Source organism: Salmo salar, chromosome 09, assembly GCF_965601325.2.
Source record: "Salmo salar chromosome 09, fSalSal1, whole genome shotgun sequence".
Taxonomy (NCBI): domain Eukaryota; kingdom Metazoa; phylum Chordata; class Actinopteri; order Salmoniformes; family Salmonidae; genus Salmo; species Salmo salar.
The window spans coordinates 82,524,528-82,549,400 of NC_138299.1; the positions used below are offsets into that span (position 1 = coordinate 82,524,528).

A 24,873-nucleotide genomic window follows, 5' to 3' on the forward strand; every position below is an offset into this window, starting at 1 on the left:
TCTTCTTTGGCCAGCGTTGTGTCAAGCCACTCCGGTTCACAGTGACCGTGACGTGTGCAGAAAGTAGCCCATCACTTTTTTCAACTGATTTGTCGATAGCGGCTGCTAAATTTAGGGGATCAATGTTGTTGAGAAAAGTTGCCAAACAAAAACGGTTTGGTGGAAAGGACAATAAACACATTCTGAGCAGTTCACGTTATAGACAGAAGCATGCAAACTCATTTACCGGCATGTCCTGCCCATCCATTTTCTCAGCCAATCATAGCTAGTGGGAAGGTTCTAAACTTTTTCCGTGGCTAAACCAACTAGGCTCGTAATTGAACAATTGTATTCATATTTACGGATGGAATACAATATTGCTATTAAAGTACATGAAAGTTCACATGTTCTAGAAGGCATTTCTGCCAAAAAAGAAAGAAAAAACAGAAAGAAAGAAATATATTGTAATGCCTCTCCTGTGAAGTAGAGATGTGCGACATATGCCTCGCATCCTAAAATTAGTCATATATGTGCACTTGGAAGCACTCAAAAAAGCCCTATTTATGTAAGGATGATCACGTTTACATTGACATTAAAGTCACCTGCTCCTTGACAAAGGTGAACCATCACTGATTGTAAATGTCAACACACTGACGTGAAACTAGACACTTGGTTTACTTACCTCATCTGTGTCACTGTGTTTCTTCTGGTCAGGAAGTAGTTGGCGAGTCCACAAACTGGTAAGAGAACCAAACCCATCCATGCCAGGCTTGCCAGCCAGGTTTATGGTTAGTAGTGTGGTGTAACATGACAGGGTTGACACACTGACAGAGATCATAGATAGGGCCATGAGAACATCTGTCTCCAGTCATGTCATCTCTCTGGGGGAAATGTCTGGCAGTAAGAGGTGAGGGAGTTCAACTGAAGAATCAGTCAGTACAGCATGTAGCAAAACAGATCTGATTTACTTTGATTAGATAAGTCCCAACTGTTAAGTGGTACTTCAGTTTTATTGGAGATTCCAAGCTAGACAACGTAGGTGACAGTTGATCTGCTCTCTAATGCTGTGTTTCTCATTGAGGTCACATCAAAGGTGGAGGCCTTAGCTTTGAGCTATTGTGATTTGTGGCGTAACAGCGTGGAAGTTCGATATGCTAGCTGGCTCGGTATTAGGTTAGTCTCGAGTCTCTCTCTCTCCATGCGGTGGTGTAGGCCAGGGATGGATGAGAACAGAACAGAGGGAGACAGAGGGAGTGTGATCCGGCTCTGAGGGCGTGTTAAATGACATTCTGAGTCCTCCTCCACATACCTCAGCTCTGCCCTGTGACCCCTTGTGCCCTCCCGTCTCAGAGAAAGGCTTTGGTGCCATGATAAAATCTATTCTCCCAACCCCCCCATGTTAGCCTGTGGAGCCTCCTCACAGTGTTAATGTCCTTTAAAGACTTCAGATACCTTCAGAGCTTGGTAACTTCTTATGCCCATCTTCAAGGGACATCACCCGCTTTCCCATAAGCCTTAGCCCAACTGTGAACTCTTGACCCCCAGAGGATGTCTTCCTGTATTGCGACCAGGGTTAGCCCACTTCAGAGGTTCTAATCTGAGTGATTGATTTGAGCGTCTGGGTGTTACGTTTTCTCCTGCCTTCTCATCAATCTCTGTTCCCAGTGGTGCTTGATGTTGCTCTGTTTCTGTTTCAGCCCTCAAATGTCCACTATGTCTGTCTCTCTGTGTCTCTCTCATTACACCACACACAAACACAGACCAAACTCTATTAATTTGACATAGAGTGCCTCATCAAACAGCGGTTGTTTTGACCACACTGATGTTCTCACCGTTCTCTTGCTCTCTCTTTCACTCTCTCTCTCTCTCTCTCTTTCTTTCTCTCTCTCTCTCTCTCTCTCTCTCTCTCTCTCTCTCTCTCTCTCTCTCTCTCTCTCTCTCTCTCTCTCTCTCTCTCTCTCTCTCTCATACAGGCGTCTGAACCGGAACAAGCTGCAGGTACTCCCAGAGCTGCTGTTCCAGTCCACCCCCAAGCTGGGCCGTCTGTAAGTCATAACGCTACTTTTCTTTGATGTCCAATCGCTGGAAAACTTCACAGTCAATTTCCCCACTGTTTAAATTTCAATCATTGTCCTGGAAGGGGGTTTGCTGCTCAAATATTAAGCTTCCCATACATTTGAAAGAGGAGATGAGGTACGAGGTCACTGTGTTATTATTGTTCAACCCCCCCGGATATTGGGCTTTTATTTGGGTTGTAGTTGTAAGACATAAGGTGACACAGCCTCGCTCTGTACTCCTACCCATGAGGTGAAGGCGTGCTAGGGGGAATGTTTTCCTTGGACCGGAGGGGGACATTGCAGAATTTTAATTCCTGAATATTCATTTCGCAGAGTCCTTTGAATGTGTGGCCAGGTGACACCGCAGCCGTTAGCCTTGCTGTCAGAATACTAGAGCTAGTCCTCTTGAGAAACACTCTCGCTCAGGTTGACCCTGGGTGAAACAGGTTTGCCCTGGGTGAAACAGGATGGCCCTGAGTGAAACAGGTTGGCCCTGGGGGAAACAGGTTGGCCCAGGGTGGAAAAGACCGACCGGCCCTGAACTTTACTAGAGTTTACTCTGGGGCTCTCTGAACATGTGAAGAAATATGGAGCAGCATTGGGGTTTAAACTTCTCTATTAACTGAGGACAGTGTTGGGGTTTAAACTTCTCTATTAACTGAGGAGCAGTGTTGGGGTTTAAACTTCTCTATTAACTCAGGTTTAGTGGGTTGTTTTGTTCTCTGCGAAATGTTTCCATTATGCAAAAAGAGATTTGAAGTGCCACATAACAACCGAATCCCTTTTGAAATGTACTTGTTCCCTTTATTGTTTTGGAGATTATTCCAGATATGAATTCATGATCTCTTTGCTCTCCCTCTGCGGCTTCATTTTGTTGTGATGGTTTGATCCGTATTTCACGACAGCAGTCATGGCTCTGTTTAAATAAATTAGACTCTCTTTACATCAACTGCGGCTAATTATTAGCAGATTGTATTTCTCCTCTGGGCTATCAATGCTGTCTAAGAAACACTTGTTGAGAATTACAGTTTAATTTCCTCTCCTCCCTATGCTGCTCCACCTTAAAAGCATAACTGGCAATTCATTTGTGACGTTTATAAGTCATTCTTTACAATCCCAGACAGTTTCTATGGAGTGGAAAGAATGGACAAAGTCCAAAGCAAATACTGTAAATCTCTCTGTTCTTATCTTTTTACCATCAGAAAATCTGAAGTTTTCCCCCAAAGTTCTTTTGAGGGTTTTATCCGGTGACGTTTTGCTGTCTAAACTAGTCTGTAATGAAGGCTCCCCAAATCTGGTTGGCGAGAGAGGTGGTTTATGAGCGGGTTCATAACCTCTCCCTGTCATACTGGTTTATTCTCTGTGATGTTAGTGTGATATGAATTGCCTAACCCCTAACCCTGGTATAAAAAACCCCTGCTCGGACCGGCCAGACCCGGGCAGCTGTAGAAAGCATACTCAGCTCATCACATTCCGACAGGGTTATTCGATGTGAGTCCGGCCCTCGTCCCTCTCCCTTCGCGCTGACCAGCATTTCCAGACACATTTAGCTGCTTTGGGTCGATTCAGATTAAGGTAACGGCTGCGTTCATTAACTTAGCTGGAGAAGAAGGAGTTAAGACAGGCGGACAGGGGAGTGGAAGTGAAGAGAAAAGAAAGATGGTATGTCCTGTCAGTCCGGTGAACTCTGATGCGAATGTGCCATCATGCAAACACATGCATAATAGATGAGTTGAGAGATAGTGGTGGCGGAACAGACCATCATGGGTGATGAAGCCACTGGGCTGCTGGCTGGGGCGTTGGTGGTCAGCGCTCCCTGTGCAGGTCCGCTCTGCCTGGAAGGAATGCGGTTAGAGTTACAGGGCTGAGACTGCAGCTCCTCTCTGCAGAGCACGGTCTGTCTGTGGGAGCTGTGGTCTCTCTCTCTCTCTCTCTCTTTCTTTCATTCTTTCTTTCTTTCTTTCTCTCTCTTTCTTTTTCTTTCTCTCTTTCTCTCGCTCTCTCTCTGCATCGTATCTCTATCCTCCTCCTCCTCTTCACTGACAGCCGCTCTTCATCCTGATGGCTAATGGAAAGTAAATTAAGAATTAGAGGGATGCCATGAAGATGCCTGCTCCTATTTATTAATGGTGACTGGGAGTGGGCCCCCCATATTAACTCCACTTCCTCCTGGCCGGTCGCTGCGCGGTGCTGGGCCGCACTGTAGCGTTTGAATGCAGGATATTTCAGTCAGCGATACCCATGGGACTCAACCACCCCCTGCCATTATACCCTGCTCAGGTTGCATGTGATTGGTGCGTATGGGTGGGTATGCACGATGTTGTCTCCCCCTGTACTCCCCTCTCTGGTCAATTGAGAGTCCGGTCTTTAATCTTGGTGACCAATTATCCGTTTCTGAGTTGAGAGCAGTTAGCTGGTCTGAATGCTACGGCCAGTAGTGTAGTGTGGTAATGTAGAGAGCAGTTAGCTGGCCTGAATACTACGGCCAGTAGCGTAGTGTGGTAATGTAGAGAGCAGTTAGCTGGTCTGAATGCTACGGCCAGTAGTGTAGTGTGGTAATGTAGAGAGCAGTTAGCTGGCCTGAATACTACGGCCAGTAGTGTAGTGTGGTAATGTAGAGAGCAGTTAGCTGGTCTGAATGCTACGGCCAGTAGTGTAGTGTGGTAATGTAGAGAGCAGTTAGCTGGTCTGAATACTACGGCCAGTAGTGTAGTGTGGTAATGTAGAGAGCAGTTAGCTGGCCTGAATACTACGGCCAGTAGCGTAGTGTGGTAATGTAGAGAGCAGTTAGCTGGTCTGAATACTACGGCCAGTAGCGTAGTGTGGTAATGTAGAGAGCAGTTAGCTGGTCTGAATACTACGGCCAGTAGCGTAGTGTGATAATGTAGAGAGCAGTTAGCTGGTCTGAATGCTACGGCCAGTAGTGTAGTGTGGTAATGTAGAGAGCAGTTAGCTGGTCTGAATACTACAGCCAGTAGTGTAGTGTGGTGGTGGTATTGTAAGTTTCAATACTCAGTAATCTGATGCTAGAGGCTGGGAACGGGCCAGCTACACCCCCACCCCCTCCCAAACACCACTATCGTCTGCCCAAAGTTGGTTTCTGTGTCAGGAATCGTTCCGTGTTTTCCCATCACTCCATGGTTTCCCATCACTCAGTTTTTTCCATCACTCCCTGTTTTTTCCATCACTCCGTTGTTTTCCCATCACTCCGTGTTTTCCCATCACTCAGTTTTTTCCATCACTCCCTGTTTTTTCCATCACTCCGTTGTTTTCCCATCACTCCGTGTTTTCCCATCACTCCGTTTTTTTCCATTACCACGTTGTTGTCCCATCACTCCGTGTTTTCCCATCGCTCAGTTTTCCCATCACTCAGTGTTTTCCCATCACTCAGTTTTTCCCATCACTCCGTGTTTTCCCATCACTCATTTTTTCCCATCACTCCGTGTTTTCCCATCACTCCGTGTTTTCCCATCACTCAGTCTTTCCCATCACTCCGTGTTTTCCCATCACTCCGTGTTTTCCCATCACTCCTTGTTGTCCCATCACTCTGTGTTTTCCCATCACTCCGTGTTTTTTCCATCACTCCGTGTTTTCCCATCACTCCTTGTTGTCCCATCACTCAGTTTTTCCCATCACTCCGTGTTTTCCCATCACTCCGTGTTTTCCCATCACTCCGTGTTTTTTCCATCACTCCGTGTTTTCCCATCACTCTGTGTTTTCCCATCACTCAGTTTTTCCCATCACTCTGTGTTTTCCCATCACTCCGTGTTTTTTCCATCACTCCGTGTTTTCCCATCACTCCTTGTTGTCCCATCACTCAGTTTTTCCCATCACTCCGTGTTTTCCCATCACTCCGTGTTTTCCCATCACTCCGTGTTTTTTCCATCACTCCTTGTTGTCCCATCACTCTGTGTTTTCCCATTACTCAGTTTTTCCCATCACTCCGTGTTTTCCTATCACTCCGTGTTTTCCCATCACTCCGTGTTTTTTCCATCACTACGTGTTTTCCCATCACTCCTTGTTTTCCCATCACTCCGTGTTTTCCCATCACTCCGTGTTTTCCCATCACTCCGTGTTTTTTCCATCACTCCGTGTTTTCCCATCACTCCTTGTTGTCCCATCACTCTGTGTTTTCCCATCACTCCGTTTTTTCCATCACTACGTGTTTTCCCATCACTCCTTGTTTTCCCATCACTCCGTGTTTTCCCATCACTCCGTGTTTTCCCATCACTCCGTGTTTTTTCCATCACTCCGTGTTTTCCCATCACTCCTTGTTGTCCCATCACTCTGTGTTTTCCCATCACTCTGTGTTTTCCCATCACTCCGTGTTTTCCCATCACTCCGTGTTTTCCCATCACTCCGTGTTTTTTCCATCACTCCGTGTTTTCCCATCACTCCTTGTTGTCCCATCACTCAGTTTTTCCCATCACTCCGTGTTTTCCCATCACTCTGTGTTTTTTCCATCACTCCGTGTTTTCCCATCACTCCTTGTTGTCCCATCACTCAGTTTTTCCCATCACTCCGTGTTTTCCCATCACTCCGTGTTTTTTCCATCACTCCGTGTTTTCCCATCACTCCTTGTTGTCCCATCACTCTGTGTTTTCCCATCACTCAGTTTTTCCCATCACTCTGTGTTTTCCCATTACTCAGTTTTTCCCATCACTCCATGTTTTCCCATCACTCAGTTTTTCACATCACTCTGTGTTTTCCCATCACTCCTTGTTTTCCCATCACTCTGTGTTTTCCCATTACTCAGTTTTTCCCATCACTCCGTGTTTTCCCATTACTCAGTTTTTCCCATCACTCCGTGTTTTCCCATCACTCAGTTTTTCACATCACTCTGTGTTTTCCCATCACTCCTTGTTTTCCCATCACTCTGTGTTTTCCCATTACTCAGTTTTTCCCATCACTCCGTGTTTTCCCATCACTCTGTTTTTTACATCACTCTGTGTTTTCCCATCACTCCGTTTTTTACATCACTCCGTGTTTTCCCATCACTCCGTTTTTTACATCACTCCATGTTTTCCAATCACTCCGGCTCCAGCTCCGGTTAGTTTGGTATTCACGGCACTTCATATTTGCGAGAATCAAATAACTTACCGACATTTGGCTTCTCACGCCTGGTCCGCCTCCCTGTTTGATCCTGATGGACGAGGAGTGATTTAGCTAACACACGGAGGCACCAGGTGGAGCTTTTTCATAGTCCTCTCCTCTGTGTTAAAGCATGGTGCTTTAAACCAAACCCTGCAGAACACACAGACGTTTAGTACCGTGTAGCACCGCGCCAAGCTTCGTATCAGTGTTTCTCTATAAAGCTGCTAAGCTGGCGAACAGGTTGTGTGGCTGTGTACTGCCTGACCACAATGCTCCTTCTGCCTGCGATAGCTGCCTAATAATTCAATTTTTCCCAAACACATAAACCATGGAGTCCTGTCATGCAGCTCCGCCAGTAGGCCCTTGTTTTTACAGAGAAACAAAGCTCTCCCAGAATGCAAGCCAAATGTCTTCCAAAATAGGGCTGCACTCAGACAGTTTCTAGAGGCCAGACAGCTTTGTGATTTACTAAAAATACATATTTATATAAATACAAGCTACAAATACATATTTAGATAAATACAAGCTACAAAGACTTTGGAGCTCTGCTGCTGAGCGAATGACAACCGGCCGAGGCACAGCCTGTTGGTAGATACTGAACTCTTTTTATTTATTTTTGTCAATGATATTGTTTTATTTTTGTGTTTTCCACAATGAGTTAGTTAGTATGCAGAGAGGGAAGTGTAAAAGTGTTCTGAGTGGAAGCTGTCGGCTAGGTGGGAGGTCCCACAAGACAAGATCCAACAGTGAAACTTAAAATAGCCAATTAAGCTCCAACAGGAGATCTGTTAATTAGTACACTCCTCTTTCTACAGTATCTCTCTCTCTTTTTCTTTCTCTCTATCTCTGCCCCCCTGTTGTTTCTAGTCATTGCTAGCAGTAGTTAACCCTGTCAAGTATCTGGAAATTCGAAGGCCAATCTACATGTAGGCAGATCTAACACAGATCCCACCGGAGGATGCTGCTGCTCACATGGCCGCTTTGGTTTCTGCTGACAGAAGGAATGAACAAATAAATAAAACAGTTTATACTTGGCAATGTGAAATCTGGCATCCCACAGCGTTGTTCCACCTTAGCATTTATCCCTGCAAGGAGCAGAGAAAGGAATGTTTGCTGGGGAGAGCTTTGTGATGTGAGTACTGTGGAGCTAGTTTGGCTTCGGCAGCCAACATGTCTCAAAGTTACCAGCAGCAACACCTTACCATTCTAAAGTTACCAGCAGCAACATCTTACCATTCTAAAGTTACCAGCAGCAACATCTTATCATTCTAAAGTTACCAGCAGCAACATCTTACCATTCTAAAGTTACCAGCAGCAACACCTTACCACTCTAAAGTTACCAACAGCAACACCTTACCATTCTAAAGTTACCAGCAGCAACACCTTACCATTCTAAAATTACCAGCCGCAACACCTTACCATTCTAAAGTTACCAGCAGCAACATCTTACCATTCTAAAGTTACCAGCAGCAACACCTTACCATTCTAAAGTTACCAGCAGCAACACCTTACCATTCTAAAGTTACCAGCAGCAACACCTTACCATTCTAAAGTTACCAACAGCAACACCTTAACATTCTAGAATTACCAGCCGCAACACCTTACCATTCAAAAGTTACCAGCAGCAACACCTTACCATTCTAAAGTTACCAGCAGCAACACCTTACCATTCTAAAGTTACCAGCAGCAACACCTTACCACTCTAAAGTTAAAAGCTAGAGGGTGAGAGGCTATGAAATGTGGTGTGTACTGAAATAGCAAAGATACATGTGTTAGCAATTGAATGTCCAAATAAAAGTAAGAAAACATGTAAGAGGTAGCTTTTCAACTGTATATTTTGATACTGTTAATACCTTGTTCTGACCCATTTGCATTTGTATTTGTATTTATTATGGATCCCCATTAGTTCATGCCAAGGCAGCACCAACTCTTCCTCGAGTCCAGCAATTTCAAAAATATTACAATACATTCACAACAGATTTCACAACACACTAAGTATGTGCCCTCAGGCCCCTACTCCACTACCGCAATCTACAACACAAAATCCATGTGTACGTGTGTGTATAGTGCGTGTGTTATCATGTGTGTGTATGCATGTGTCTGTGCCTATGTTTGTGTTGCTTCACAGTCCCCACTGTTCCATAAGGTGTATTTTTATCCGTCTTTGTGGCATGTCTTGTGGGTGTCCGAGCTGTGTGCCTGGGTGTCCGAGCTGTGTGCCAGTAGTTTAGACAGACAGCTCGGTGCATTCAACATGTCAATACTCATAAATACAAGTAGTGATGAAGTCAATCTCTCCTCCACTTTGAGCCAGGAGAGATTGACATCTTAGCTCTCTGTGTGCATCCAAGGGCCAACCGTGCTACCCTGTTCTGAACCAATTGCAGTTTTCCATCTTTGTGGCACCTGAGCACACAACTGAACATTAGTCCAGGTGCGACAAAACTTGGGTAGAGCAATGTTTTATTATGGACAGACTTCTCCCCATCTTGGCTACTGTTGTATCAATATGGTTTAACCATAACAGTTTACAGTCCAGGGTTACTCCAAGCAGTTTAGTCTCCTCAACTTGATACATTTCCACACTATTTATTACAAGATTTAGTTGAGGTTAAGGGTTTAGTGAATGATTTGTCCCAAATACAAACCTTTTTGTTTTTGAAATATTTAGGACTAACTTATTTCTTGCCACCCATTCTGAAACTAACTGCAGCTCTTTGTTAAGTGTTGCAGTCATTTCAGTTGCTGTAGTAGCTGCCGTGTATAGTGTTGAGTCATCTGCATTTATAGACACACTGGCTTTACTCAAAGCAGACTATGATCAATAATGTCGAAAGCCGCACTGAAGTCTAACAAAACAGCTCCCACAATCTGCATTTAGTGGGATACAGGCTATGGATGAGCTTGGTTAGCAGCCAACAGCACTCACACAATGTTTGTTTAATCACAATTAAGATTCACATTTGAGGCGTAATCAAAAACAGACATGTCTTTGGAAACTTGGACCGGGAAAAATCGAGCTATCCTCGAAGTCGTGAGCAGAAGAGAAAGGACCTTTTTGTTGACTGCTTTTCTTACTGAGGAAAATAATCAGTTTTGAATTTTACCAACAGTTTTCTTGAGGGGACTTTTAACATGGCTGCTAGGGTCTGGGTTTTAAGCACACAATGGTTATGTTTCCTCATAAAATATTAAAGACATTGAAAAGATTGAGATATACAAAGTCATTCATATTTTACATCTACTGAATATATACCGAACAAAAATATGAACGCCACATGTCGGTCACATGTTTCATGAGCTGAAATAAAAGATCCCAAAAATGTTCCATATGCATAAAAAGCTTATTCCTCTTGAATTTTGTTTACATCTCTGTTAGTGAGCATTTTTCCTTTGCCAAGATAATCCATCCACCTGACAGGTGTGGCATATCAAGAAGCTGATTAAACAGCATGATCATTACACAGGTGCACCTTGTGCTGGGGACAATAAATGTCCACTCTAAAATGTGCCACTGTTAGCACTGAAGACAGGAAGCATTCCAGCCGGGGTCACTGTTAGTACTGCAGACAGGAAGCATGCCAGCCGGGGTCACTGTTAGTACTGCAGATAGGAAGCATGCCAGCCGGGGTCACTGTTAGTACTGCAGATAGGAAACATGCCAGCCGGGGTCACTGTTAGTACTGCAGATAGGAAGCATGCCAGCCGGGGTCACTGTTAGTACTGCAGACAGGAAGCATGCCAGCCGGGGTCACTGTTAGTACTGCAGACAGGAAGCATGCCAGCCGGGGTCACTGTTAGTACTGCAGATAGGAAGCATGCCAGCTGGGGTCACTGTTAGTACTGCAGATAGGGTACACGCTGCTGGTGGAAACTTTACTGCAGGAGCTGGCCTCTGTCACACACACAACCATTCTGAGGCAGAGAAAAGGCTGTAATGTCTGGTGCTTAGGCCCCATTAAGGGATGGGCCACACCGTCACCGAAACTACTCAGACGCCGCCATGCTGGACAGATTGTTTTTCTTACAGTAAAAATACAGTCAGAAGAGCTGACTCAACTGTATTATCATCAAGTTCAAACTCATTGATTTGATCCAATGGTGCTGATGCCACTTAAATGGGGATCACCAGGCGTCAGTGGGTAGACCCAGCACTCCCGTGGTGGGTCGTGACAGCACTCTGGCCGCCCCCCCCCCCCCCCCCACACACACACACACACACACACACACACACACACACACACACACACACACACACACACACACACACACACACACACACACACACACACACACACACAGAAACAATATCTGTCTGACTGCCTGTCTGTCGGGCCCAGGGATAGAGGGGAAGAGGCCTAATGCCCACGTTGATTGAGGGTGCCTGTAATTTTGGAAATAGTTTGGGGCCATTATGCACCAGAGAGTTTAACACAGGTGGTTCCCATGACAACCAGCAGATAAAATAATTTAATTTAAATGGTCTGAACAGCTTGCACAAGTTTCAAAAGGGCATAACGAATGTAATACCAACTCCCACTCCCTTTCCTTCCTCTTTCTCACTCTTTCTCTCTTTCTTTCTCTCTAGCTCTCTTTCTCTCTCTCGCTCTCTCTTTCCCATTCTCTCTGTGTCAGTCTCACTTTCTCTGTTCGCATATCTTATTTCCATGTATGGCAGGTGAACCGCAGTACCTAGTGTAAACTCTGTTTGTGTCTGTCTGTCTGTCTGTGACTGTCTGTAGTCTGTAGCCACTGAGCAGAGGCTATATCAGAATCTCACTGAGCATCCTCTTGAGAGAGACAGCCACATGAATAGTGACACCGGATGTAAACATGCTTCCGGTAAATACAGTGTGCATTTAAGCCATTTAAAAACGTAGAGATATTTCTATACTTGTATTTACTCAAGCCGTTGAGGAAGTAGGATGTGGCGGGCATGTAACATGAGACATTAAAACATCCTTCAGCACGTCGCTTGGTACCCCTGGACACTTTGAAAGGCATTATGGGGGATTGTGTATGTTAAAATATGAAAGTCATATACAAGGCCTTTAGCTTTGCTTAGGCTGAGAATTCTTCCAATGCTCCGTGTTGCTAGACCTCCCTCATCAACTCTGACCTTGCTGACAGAAGGTGGGTTTGTTTTTGTAAGTGCGAACTTAACACAGAGCTGAGCTTCAGAATGTACTTTTTCCTTATGCAATGTGCATCTAGGCACAGGGGAGAGAAAACAAACACTGACATATTAAACCACCGGCAACATCCTGCCTGCCTCTCCTGGACTGTGTCTTCTCCCCGATCCTATCTGCTCTCGGAGTGAGGCGATGCCCTTCACACAAGGTTGATAAAGAATTCCGACAAGCCAGCACATTTGCCTCGGGGTGCAATGTTTACCGGAACATCCAAATTTGCATTGGACAAACATGCCTGTCGGTTTTGTCAACCTCTTGGTACATGCATCATCACTCACCCAGACAGAAGTGTTTACTGTCAGCCGCTTGCTACATTTTAACCATCATCCCTTCGCCATCCTCCGCTGCCTGCTTGTGACAGGAGGCTTGTTGTCAGACTGGGAATCACTCTGGTGACAGGAGGCTTGTTGTCAGACTGGGAATCACTCTGGTGACAGGAGGCTTGTGGTCAGACTGGGAATCACTCTAGCCTTGAGACATCTTCACCGTTTGGGTTGGTTTTGTACTGCCTGGTTAGGTCGCAAAAGTTGTGCAGTGGTCACCAGTCACCCGTCACCAGTCACCACAGCAAAGAGGTGATGATGATAGTCCAGTGAGTCAGGGACCATAGTGATCAGGGTGTGTCCGAAATGCCCCTCTATTCCCTATGGGGCCTGGTCAGAATTAGTGCACTGCATAGGAAATAGGGTGCCATTTGGGATGCTCACCAGGTCACCTCAGAGGGGACGAGCGGTGGAACTCTCATTAAAGAGAACTTGGTTTATTGGAATGAGACGGCATGCAGAGAAGGGTGCTACGGTCACTTTAACGAGAGAGCAGCAAGCCTCAGTGGGCTCAGCTCATTCACACTGACTCCACAGTACCCTTCTTTATTACTGTGGACAATTGTCATCTAGCTAATTACAGCTGCCTTTTATGATGTAAAGTGATGAGTGTCCACAGCATTAGTCACTGTCTCCTTCGAACAACAATGGGATGCTGGTGGAACTCATAGAGTTACTCAGAGAGAGAGAGTAGGTTTATCTTGTGTTGTGTTGCATGAGAGTGTCTTTGAACAGCTAGTGGTTCTAGTCCGTGTTATGCATTAATTGCAAATGTCGTGTCCTCCATGTTGTGAGTTGTTGTTTGGCTAAACTCAACAACCAGGCGGTGAATTCTTATGCACCAAAGGGATATGGCTGTCTGCTTGCAGAATATGCATGGCTCTTCTTTTCTATAGAAACAACCTACATGTGGACTGTGGCAGTTGAAATACGTGTTTAGGGGAAACAGTTGCAATATGTTATTACTCTTTAGCTTTATAGCAGTACAAATACTCTTTAGCTTTATAGCAGTACAAATACTCTTTAGCTTTATAGCAGTACAAATACTCTTTAGCTTTATAGGAGCCAGCACAGTTGGATCATGGTTTCACTACCTTCCATTTAATGTTTCCCTCTACTTTTCTATTGGTGAAGTATGTAAAATCAGCAATCTAGTCTGGGCTCTGCTGTCAATCTGTTTCTCAGCCGATGACCCTGAGCAGACTGCAGATGGATTTCGAGACCAAGGGAAAACTAAAGGAGCACTTGGTTGGTGGACAGATGAGTGAGTGGTCTTCACACTGTAGCTTCCTCTCTTTCCTTCTCTCTCCCTCCTTTCTCCTCTTTTCTTCCTGTTTTCAGTTTCAAGTTTTAATGTCACATGCACCAGTACAGTGAAATGCCTTTCTTGCCAGCTCTAAACTCAACAATGCAGTAATCAATAACAATGTAATACTAGAAATAACAAGGTAGAACAGAAACACATGAGAAATAAAAATAAGAAATAAGAAGAATATGAGAAAGTAAGAAGCTATATACAGGGTCAGTTCCAGTACCATATTTCCATATGCAGGAATATTGGAAATTCCCTCCTCCCCCTCAGAACCAGCAGCCTACAGTAATGATGTGCAAACCACAAGTGGTGACAGACAGACAGAGATGGACTGACAAAAAAAAAGAAAAAAGCAGACAGTCGGTCCCACAAACACACAGTAGTTTATTATAACACAGGTCACATAAACTGCCCACTTTTGTTTCCTAGAGGAAAAACACTGTTAGATATTAGCGCTGGGAGGAAAACACTGCTAGATATTAGCGCTGGGAGGAAAAACACTGCCAGATATTAGCGCTGGGAGGAAAACACTGCCAGATATTAGCGCTGGGAGGAAAAACACTGCCAGATATTAGCACTGTGTCACGCCCTGACCTGAGAGAGCCTTTTTTATGTCTCTATTTAGGTTTGGTCAGATTTGGGTGAGCATTCTATGTCCTTTTTTCTATGCTTTGTATTTCTTTGTTTTGGCCTGGTATGGCTCTCAATCGTTGTCGCTGATTGGGAGTCATACTTAGGTAGCCTGTTTTCCTTTGGGTTTTGTGGGTGGTTGTATTCTGTTTTGTGTTCTTTACCTGACAGAACTGTTAGTGTCGTTTTCGTAATTGTATACGTGGTTCATTTTGTTTCACCTTCTTCAATATTAAAAAAGAAGATGAGTATACACTTCCCTGTTGCGTCTTGGTCCTCCACACACGACACCCATTACACACTGGGAGGAAAACACTGCCAGATATTAGCGCTGGGAGGAAAAACACTGCCAGATATTAGCGCTGGGAGGAAAACACTGCCAGATATTAGCGCTGGGAGGAAAACACTGCTAGATATTAGTGCTGGGAGGAAAAACACTGCTAGATATTAGCGCTGGGAGGAAAAACACTGCTAGATATTAGCGCTGGGAGGAAAACACTGCTAGATATTAGCGCTGGGAGGAAAAACACTGCTAGATATTAGCGCTGGGAGGAAAACACTGCTAGATATTAGTGCTGGGAGGAAAACACTGCTAGATATTAGCGCTGGGAGGAAAAACACTGCTAGATATTAGCGCTGGGAGGAAAAACACTGCTAGATATTAGTGCTGGGAGGAAAAACACTGCTAGATATTAGCGCTGGGAGGAAAAACACTGCTCGATATTTGCGCTGGGAGGAAAACACTGCTAGATATTAGCGCTGGTAGGAAAACACTGCTAGATATTAGCGCTGGGAGGAAAACACTGCTAAATATTAGCCCTGGGAGGAAATCACTGCTAGATATTAGCGCTGGGAAGAAAACACTGCTAGATATTAGCGCTGGGAGGAAAAACAATGCTAGATATTAGCCCTGGGAGGAAAACACTGCCAGATATTAGCGCTGGGAAGAAAAACACTGCTCGATATTAGCGCTGGGAGGAAAACACTGCTAGATATTAGCGCTGGGAGGAAAACACCGCTAGATATTAGCCCTGGGAGGAAAATACTGCCAGATATTAGCGCTGGGAGGAAAACACTGCTAGATATTAGCGCTGGGAGGAAAAACAATGATAGATATTAGCGCTGGGAGGAAAAACACTGCCAGATATTAGCACTGGGAGGAAAACACTGCCAGATATTAGTGCTGGGAGGAAAAACACTGCTAGATTTTTTGCGCTGGGAGGAAAAACACTGCCAGATATTAGCGCTGGGAGGAAAACACTGCCAGATATTAGCACTGGGAGGAAAACACTGCCAGATATTAGCGCTGGGAGGAAAAACACTACTAGATTTTTTGCGCTGGGAGGAAAAACACTGCCAGATATTAGCGCTGGGAGGAAAACACTGCCAGATATTAGCACTGGGAGGAAAACACTGCCAGGTATTAGCGCTGGGAGGAAAAACACTGCTAGATTTTTTGCGCTGGGAGGAAAAACACTGCCAGATATTAGCACTGGGAGGGAAAACACTGCTAGATTTTTTGCGCTGGGAGGAAAAACACTGCCAGATATTAGCGCTGGGAGGAAAACACTGCCAGATATTAGCCCTGGGAGGAAAAACACTGCAAGATATTAGCCCTGGGAGGAAAAACACTGCCAGATATTAGCACTGGGAGGAAAAACACTGCCAGATATTAGCGTTGGGAGGAAAAACACTGCCAGATATTAGCACTGGGAGGAAAACACTGCTAGATATTAGCGCTGGGAGGAAAACACTGCTAGATATTAGCGCTGGGAGGAAAACACTGCCAGATATTAGCGCTGTGAGGAAAACACTGCCAGATATTAGCGCTGGGAGGAAAACACTGCTTGATATTAGCGGTGGGAACAGTTATCACCAGAAGCTTAGAGTAACAACACAGACAGGGAACACTATGAAGGGAAGGAGAAGAAACTGGTCTGTGCGTCAAGTGGCTAATCCTAACTGGCTGGCTTTTCATGTGGTTTGGTTTGTTGCGAAGCGAAGTATGAGGTCATTCGGCTGATTCAAATGACCATCCCTGTTCTCTTCTTTCAGGGTCAGAAAAAGAAAGACATTATATTTCTAGCATAATGGCATTTTTTTAAGAGGAACACATTGAGCATGATTCAGAGAGAGGGGAAGGGAAGAGAATTGAAAACACAACAACACATTTCCATGTGATGCCTCATGCCAGCGCCACGTCCACTACAGTACCATGTCTTACTCATAGAGAGACAGAGCCTCATGTTGGATCGCTGCATGGAGCTAATGAGAAAAACACCCTGCTAGGTTGCAGAAAGTTCTCCTCTGTAGCCGCTGACTCCAGGAACATGGCGGGGGGCATCTGCTGCTACAACAACCCTCTTGGAAGGTCATCCTCTGTCTCTGCTCTGTGCTCAGCTTAGTGTCCTGTCCTCCTACTTCATATGTCACTGCAGGGACCAGGTTTATTCTGTTTTTCCATCATCCATCTGTATTATAGTGGATGTCTTTATTTACTGGGGTCTGTTAATCACAAAGCCAAATAGTGAAGTGAAGTGGAAAGTGTCTCCGGTTCTGTCCTGAATGGCACCCTGTTTCCTGTATAGTGAACTACCTATGGGCCTAGTCAAAAGTAGTGCACTATATAGGAAATGGGGTGCTATTTGGGACACTCTGTCCTCGTTCTCCCAATGCGCCTGAGACAGCGCTGGTAATCTTACAAATAAAACCCCAAAGAAAATAGGGCTTCAAGCTGTATTTAACCCCGCTCTTAGCTGTGGTGGGGAACTATCTCACTGTTAGATAGCTACTGACCACCGAGCAGAGGGATGCATGCCTGGGCCTCTCTTTGAAGCTGCGTCCCAAATCGGACCCTTTCCTATATAGTTCACTACTTTTGATAAGAGCGCTATGAGCTCTCCCTATTGGTCCTGGTCAAACGTAGTGCACTACAAAAGGAATAGGGTGCCATTTGGAGCGCGGTCTGTGTGTTTGGGAGGGGTAATTGGAAGAGACTTAGGGCGGGTGGGAGGAGACGGACCGTGACATGACACTGCCTGCCACACAAAGTGAGAGACGGCCAGACTGAAACTGTACCCCAGGGTAGGCTAGCATCTACAGTATATCCCTTCCTCTCACACTGAGATCTTACAATTGGAGAGAGAAAGAGACAGAAAGTGATCAAAATAGATATCACACGGTGACAGAGAAAAGAGAGAGAAAGCAAGACACACAGAGACACAGAGACAGAGGGAGGGAGAGACAGACTGACTGACCCGTACCAAAAGTGGGTCAGTCAGCTAACTGCATACCTCCCTGCTCTCCTCTCCTCTCCGTCCTCCATCTCTCTGTCCTCCCTCTCTCCGTCCTCCCTCTGTCTGTCCTCCCTCTCTCCGTCCTCCCTCTCTCTGTCCTCCCTCTGTCCGTCCTTCGTCTCTCTGTCCTCCCTCTCTCCGTCCTCCCTCTCGCCATCCTCCTTCTCTCCTTCTTCCCTCTCTCTGTCCTCCCTGTGTCTGGATTGTATTGGGTGCTGCCTGTTGTCCAGTAGCTGTTGGGTGAGGGGAGCAAGTGTATGTTTCCCCTGACCCTGCCATCACACGTCGCTTCACATCGTGGCCTAAATGTGTATAACGTGGGGCAAATCGGAGGGTTAATCTGTCTGTGTTTTTCTTTGGCTGTAATCCCGGAGGTGTTAGCCAGAGATGTATTTGACATGTGTGCTGCACTGGACCTGCTGTAGTCCGGGGAAACATGCACTACTCAGTCTTCCCAGACTCTTTTCTCAATGGGCTCTAGCATATTTAGCATTTCTCCCATTTTGTCAAGGGGTGCATCAGCTCTGAGTCACATCCAGGAACATGTGAAGTTGATTAGGTTCCCTTTGTAGCACTATTAAACCTGCTAAACATCAGTCTACAGGCATCTGCTGCTCATGTGGGCATACTGTTTTATGAAAGGTGTCAGGGCACTGTCATGGGGGCTGGTGTGTTTGTGTTGTGTGTGTGTTTGTATGTGTTCACACGTGTGTGTGTGTAGACAGGACCTAGTATGTCCTAGCAAGAGAGTTAATCCCAAGCAGGAGAGTTGATCCCTATAGCAGGAGAGCTGATTCCTAGCAGGAGAGCTGATTCCTAGCAGGAGAGCTGATCCCTAGCAGGAGAGCTGATTCCTAGCTGGAGAGCTGATCCCTAGCAGGAGAGCTGATCCCTAGCAGGAGAGATGATTCCTAGCAGGAGAGCTGATTCCTAGCAGGAGAGTTGATCCCTGGCAGGAGAGCTGATCCCTAGCAGGAGAGTTGATCCCTAGCTGGAGAGTTGATCCCTAGCAGGAGAGCTGATCCCTAGCAGGAGAGTTGATCCCTAGCAGGAGAGTTGATCCCTAGCAGGAGAGCTGATTCCTAGCAGGAGAGCTGATTCCTAGCAGGAGAGCTGATCCCTAGCAGGAGAGCTGATTCCTAGCTGGAGAGCTGATCCCTAGCAGGAGAGCTGATCCCTAGCAGGAGAGATGATTCCTAGCAGGAGAGCTGATTCCTAGCAGGGGAGTTGATCCCTAGCAGGAGAGCTGATCCCTAGCAGGAGAGTTGATCCCTAGCTGGAGAGTTGATCCCTAGCAGGAGAGTTGATCCCTATAGCAGGAGAGCTGATCCCTAGCAGGAGAGCTGATTCCTAGCAAGAGAGTTGATCCCTAGCAGGAGAGCTGATTCCTAGCAGGAGAGCTGATTCCTAGCAGGAGAGCTGATTCCTAGCAGGAGAGCTGATCCCTAGCAGGAGAGCTGATTCCTAGCTGGAGAGCTGATCCCTAGCAGGAGAGCTGATCCCTAGCAGGAGAGATGATTCCTAGCAGGAGAGCTGATTCCTAGCAGGAGAGTTGATCCCTGGCAGGAGAGCTGATCCCTAGCAGGAGAGTTGATCCCTAGCTGGAGAGTTGATCCCTAGCAGGAGAGCTGATCCCTAGCAGGAGAGTTGATCCCTAGCAGGAGAGTTGATCCCTAGCAGGAGAGCTGATTCCTAGCAGGAGAGCTGATTCCTAGCAGGAGAGCTGATCCCTAGCAGGAGAGCTGATTCCTAGCTGGAGAGCTGATCCCTAGCAGGAGAGCTGATCCCTAGCAGGAGAGATGATTCCTAGCAGGAGAGCTGATTCCTAGCAGGGGAGTTGATCCCTAGCAGGAGAGCTGATCCCTAGCAGGAGAGTTGATCCCTAGCTGGAGAGTTGATCCCTAGCAGGAGAGTTGATCCCTATAGCAGGAGAGCTGATCCCTAGCAGGAGAGCTGATTCCTAGCAAGAGAGTTGATCCCTAGCAGGAGAGCTGATTCCTAGCAGGAGAGCTGATTCCTAGCAGGAGAGCTGATTCCTAGCAGGAGAGCTGATTCCTAGCAGGAGAATTGATCCCTAGCAGGAGAGCTGATTCCTAGCAGGAGAGTTGATCCCTAGCAGGAGAGCTGATTCCTAGCAGGAGAATTGATCCCTAGCAGGAGAGCTGATTCCTAGCAGGAGAGTTGATCCCTAGCAGGAGAGCTGATCCCTAGCAGGAGAGCTGATTCCTAGCAGGAGAGCTGATTCCTAGCAGGAGAATTGATCCCTAGCAGGAGAGTTGATCCCTAGCAGGAGAGCTGATCCCTAGCAGGAGAGCTGATTCCTAGCAGGAGAGCTGATTCCTAGCAGGAGAGTTGATCCCTAGCAGGAGAGCTGATCCCTAGCAGGAGAGCTGATTCCTAGCAGGAGAGCTGATTCCTAGCAGGAGAATTGATCCCTAGCAGGAGAGCTGATCCCTAGCAGGAGAGCTGATCCCTAGCAGGAGAGCTGATTCCTAGCAAGAGAGTTGATCCCTAGCAGGAGAGTTAATCCCTAGCAGGAGAGTTGATCCCTATAGCAGGAGAGCTGATCCCTAGCAGGAGAGCTGATTCCTAGCAGGAGAATTGATCCCTAGCAGGAGAGCTGATCCCTAGCAGGAGAGCTGATCCCTAGCAGGAGAGCTGATTCCTAGCAGGAGAATTGATCCCTAGCAGGAGAGTTGATCCCTAGCAGGAGAGCTGATTCCTAGCAGGAGAGCTGATTCCTAGCAGGAGAATTGATCCCTAGCAGGAGAGCTGATCCCTAGCAGGAGAGCTGATCCCTAGCAGGAGAGCTGATTCCTAGCAAGAGAGTTGATCCCTAGCAGGAGAGTTAATCCCTAGCAGGAGAGTTGATCCCTATAGCAGGAGAGCTGATCCCTAGCAGGAGAGCTGATTCCTAGCAGGAGAATTGATCCCTAGCAGGAGAGCTGATCCCTAGCAGGAGAGCTGATCCCTAGCAGGAGAGCTGATTACTAGCAGGAGAATTGATCCCTAGCAGGAGAGTTGATCCCTAGCAGGAGAGCTGATCCCTAGCAGGAGAGCTGATTCCTAGCAGGAGAGCTGATTCCTAGCAGGAGAGTTGATCCCTAGCAGGAGAGCTGATCCCTAGCAGGAGAGCTGATTCCTAGCAGGAGAGCTGATTCCTAGCAGGAGAATTGATCCCTAGCAGGAGAGCTGATCCCTAGCAGGAGAGCTGATCCTTAGCAGGAGAGCTGATTCCTAGTCAGAGAGTTGATCCCTAGCAGGAGAGTTGATCCCTAGCAGGAGAGTTGATCCCTAGCAGGAGAGCTGATCCCTAGCAAGAGAGTTGATCCCTAGCAGGAGAGTTGATCCCTAGCAGGAGAGTTGATCCCTAGCAGGAGAGTTGATCCCTAGCAGGAGAGTTGATCCCTAGCAGGAGAGCTGATTCCTAGCAGGAGAGCTGATCCCTAGCAGGAGAGCTGATCCCTAGCAGGAGAGCTGATTCCTAGCAAGAGAGTTGATCCCTAGCAGGAGAGTTGATCCCTAGCAGGAGAGCTGATTCCTAGCTGGAGAGCTGATCCCTAGCAGGAGAGCTGATCCCTAGCAGGAGAGCTGATTCCTAGCAGGAGAGATGATTCCTAGCAGGAGAGCTGATTCCTAGCAGGAGAGCTGATCCCTAGCAGGAGAGCTGATCCCTAGCAGGAGAGCTGATTCCTAGCAAGAGAGTTGATCCCTAGCAGGAGAGTTGATTCCTAGCAGGAGAGTTGATCCCTAGCAGGAGAGTTGATCCCTAGCAGGAGAGTTGATCCCTAGCAGGAGAGTTGATCCCTAGCAGGAGAGTTGATCCCTAGCAGGAGAGCTGATTCCTAGCAGGAGAGATGATTCCTAGCAGAAGAGCTGATTCCTAGCAGGAGAGTTGATCCCTAGCAGGAGAGTTGATCCCTAGCAGGAGAGCTGATCCCTAGCAGGAGAGCTGATCCCTAGCAAGAGAGTTGATCCCTAGCAGGAGAGTTGATTCCAAGCAGGAGAGTTGATCCCTAGCAGGAGAGTTGATCCCTAGCAGGAGAGTTGATCCCTAGCAGGAGAGTTGATCCCTAGCAGGAGAGTTGATCCCTATCAGGAGAGCTGATTCCTAGCAGGAGAGCTGATCCCTAGCAGGAGAGTTGATCCCTAGCAGGAGAGTTGATCCCTAGCAGGAGAGCTGATCAAATCAAATCAAATGTATTTATATAGCCCTTCTTACATCATCTGATGTCACAAAGTGCTGTACAGAAACCCAGCCTAAAACCCAAAACAGCAAGCAATGCAGCAATACAGTACATGATCCATGTGTCTTTAAAGGTGTGTGATGGTAAGACATGGCTGTGCTACGGGCGCTGATAGTCAGCACTGACCCAACAACCACTAAAGTATTTTCTCGTCATCTGCCCACCCCGATGGGGCCGCATGCTGCTTATCTCAGCACCGGCCCGGGCCCAGGAGGCTTTGACACTTCCTGTAGCGGCTACCCAATTAACCCTTTACGTTCCAGGCCATCTAGTCGACTGGGTGCTTTTCCTGTGAGAAACCTGGAATGGATGCTTGATTGCAGCCACCAGTAACCACCGGGACCCCATTGATGGATGTGCTTCCATGCTTGGTCCACTACTAGACAGGCCAGATTGATTACCCCTCCCTTCATGTGACAGACTGGAGTTATGGCTTTGGTATAGGCTAGCAGTCAGAGTGGACTGGTCTGGTAGACATGGTGGTTTAACGATGTGTCGAGAGAGAGAGAGAGAGGCTGACAGCGCTGTGGAAAACAGCGATTTTCTGGTCTTTCTCTGTCTAAATCTAGCTAGACTAGAGGAAGCTGTAATCCAGGATTATTTAATCTCTGCTATTTTCTGCATGGATTCCCGTGGGATCCGGAGGCCGCTAGTCTTGGCATGGACCAGCCTTCCCAAACACAGACGGGGAGACCCATCCATCCCTCCATTCCTGCCTCTCTCCTTGCGCTTGTGCCAGTCACATTAATCCATCTTCACCCCGGGAGGTCTCGATCCAACATTGTGCACAGAGAGACGGGAAACAGGCTGTGTGTGTGGAGAGAAGATCTGAGAAGGCGGGAGAGGAATGCAGTTCAATCTCTGACGTCACAGCATGTGCTGGCGACACAAAGGAAAGATAGAGAGGCAGATGAGAGAGCGAGAGAAAGAGAGAAGAGAGGCGTGAGATGTCCTCTGTTGACTCAGAGCTAGAAACCTCATAGGGCTGATGCTAGGCTTAGTGCAAATAAACAAGTCAAATTACATGGTGTAAAGCCTTAGATTTTGAACATAGCTGAGCAAAATGCTTTCTGATTCTAATTATGACTTTCATTAACGCTCCAGATTCCTGGAAGAGCCAGCAATGACTTGAGACCGACCCACCAGAGCAGGGGCGAAAATCTGATATCAATTTTGGAGGGGACAATTACATTACATTTTCTCAAGAGCAATTCCTGAGGGGGACACCAAAAGTAGTGCTGTAACACATAGCCTACGTTTAATATGGTAAATGTATATTGAGGAACCAAAGAAATAAGGTGTTTGCCGTACTCCTAACTACCGATACCCAAAACTACACAACTAATCACAACAGCAATACCATTGCCTTTAACAAATCTTAGTTCAGTCACCAGTTTAAGTTGAGAGTGGGGGTATCCATGGCATTTTCCAATTATGTTCCTATTTTACAAGTAAAAAAAATTGAGAACCTTTCATAATGTTGCCAAACAAAGACTCAACAAACTTACCTGACACTCCCTGTCTCTGCCAGTCTGTCCCTGCATATCTGTCCCCAACTCTGCTGTCTGTGTGCCATCTGTTGCCTGCTCTGCCTAATGACATCATTGTGAAACATTTCCATTAGAATTTCATTTCTTTCTTATGAACATTTTATCAACTAGTCTTTGAGATATTAGGCTACTAGGGTTCTTACTTTGCGTTTTGGTGTACTGAAAAATACTCTGATGTGCGTCTTTTTTCTGCCATTTTTCTACCTGGTTGGCTACACACAGTGTGTAGGTTATTTACAGTAGGAGATGGGCTTCTATCATCTTATCTTCTATCATTCTATATGAGCTTCGATCTAAAAGGTAGCTAGCAAATGTGAAACGGATTGCAGTGACAAGAGTTGACAGCTGTATGAGTTCACCATTTACACAACATATGCTGCAACCTTTTGTAATTTTAATCGTTTGTTTCATATTGGCTGGCTTCTAACAATAGCTGAATTTGCAAAGCTAGCGAGCACCAATTCAGTGGTGTTTGCTATAATCTTTGCTACCCGGGTTAAATAAAGGTGAAATAAAATATATAAATAAAAGTTCCCTTGTGACAATTTAGCTTTTGCAACGAGACCATTAAATATATTTAAAACAATGGTAGAGGAGAGTGTAGTTCTGTTCAGTTTATCGCTAACCTTATCACAGGGACTTTGAAGCACTAACTTACATGCATGCTGATCTTGGAATAAATTGACGATAGCAAAGATTCCATCTTTGACGACGCCACATAAATGGAATAGGTACTAGCTAGCTTAATAGTTAATATTTGCGCGCTAGCTCTGCAAATTCAGGTAGTGTGTGTGCGCGATTGACTGGATTAACCTCACGTCAGTTACGTGCATTGAGTGCCTTTCAGACAGTAGATACGACCTCTACGTTACCTAGCAAGCTAAGGAACTGGCAGTGGATCAAACCATTGTGAGGCAAAGGGTGGGGGGGTCGCAATCTTTTGAAACTTAAAAACGAGCTATTAAGTGTCTATAATCAGCACAATTGCTTTCATTGCGTATTATTAATATTATTTAAATTACATAGTTATGTTTCAGTGATATATTGGGGGGGACAAATCATATTTTTCCCAGGATGGGGGGGTCGTGTCCCCCCTGTCCCCCCCGGGATTTCCGCCCCTGCACCAGAGGGCCCCAAGCAGCTTTGAGTCTGCGGCCAAGTGTGTCTGGCGTAGGAAGAAGACTCAGTCTGTG

At 46.2% G+C, this 24,873-nt stretch overlaps 1 protein-coding gene across 1 annotated transcript in view; it reads left to right on the forward strand.

Annotated features, from left to right (window-relative positions):
• slit3 (slit homolog 3 (Drosophila)) overlaps positions 1-24,873 on the forward strand; it is a 394,481-nt gene that overhangs the window by 17,735 nt on the left and 351,873 nt on the right. The window contains 1 exon segment of the mRNA XM_045724040.2: positions 1,953-2,024. Within this exon segment, the coding sequence (XP_045579996.2) occupies positions 1,953-2,024 (72 nt within the window).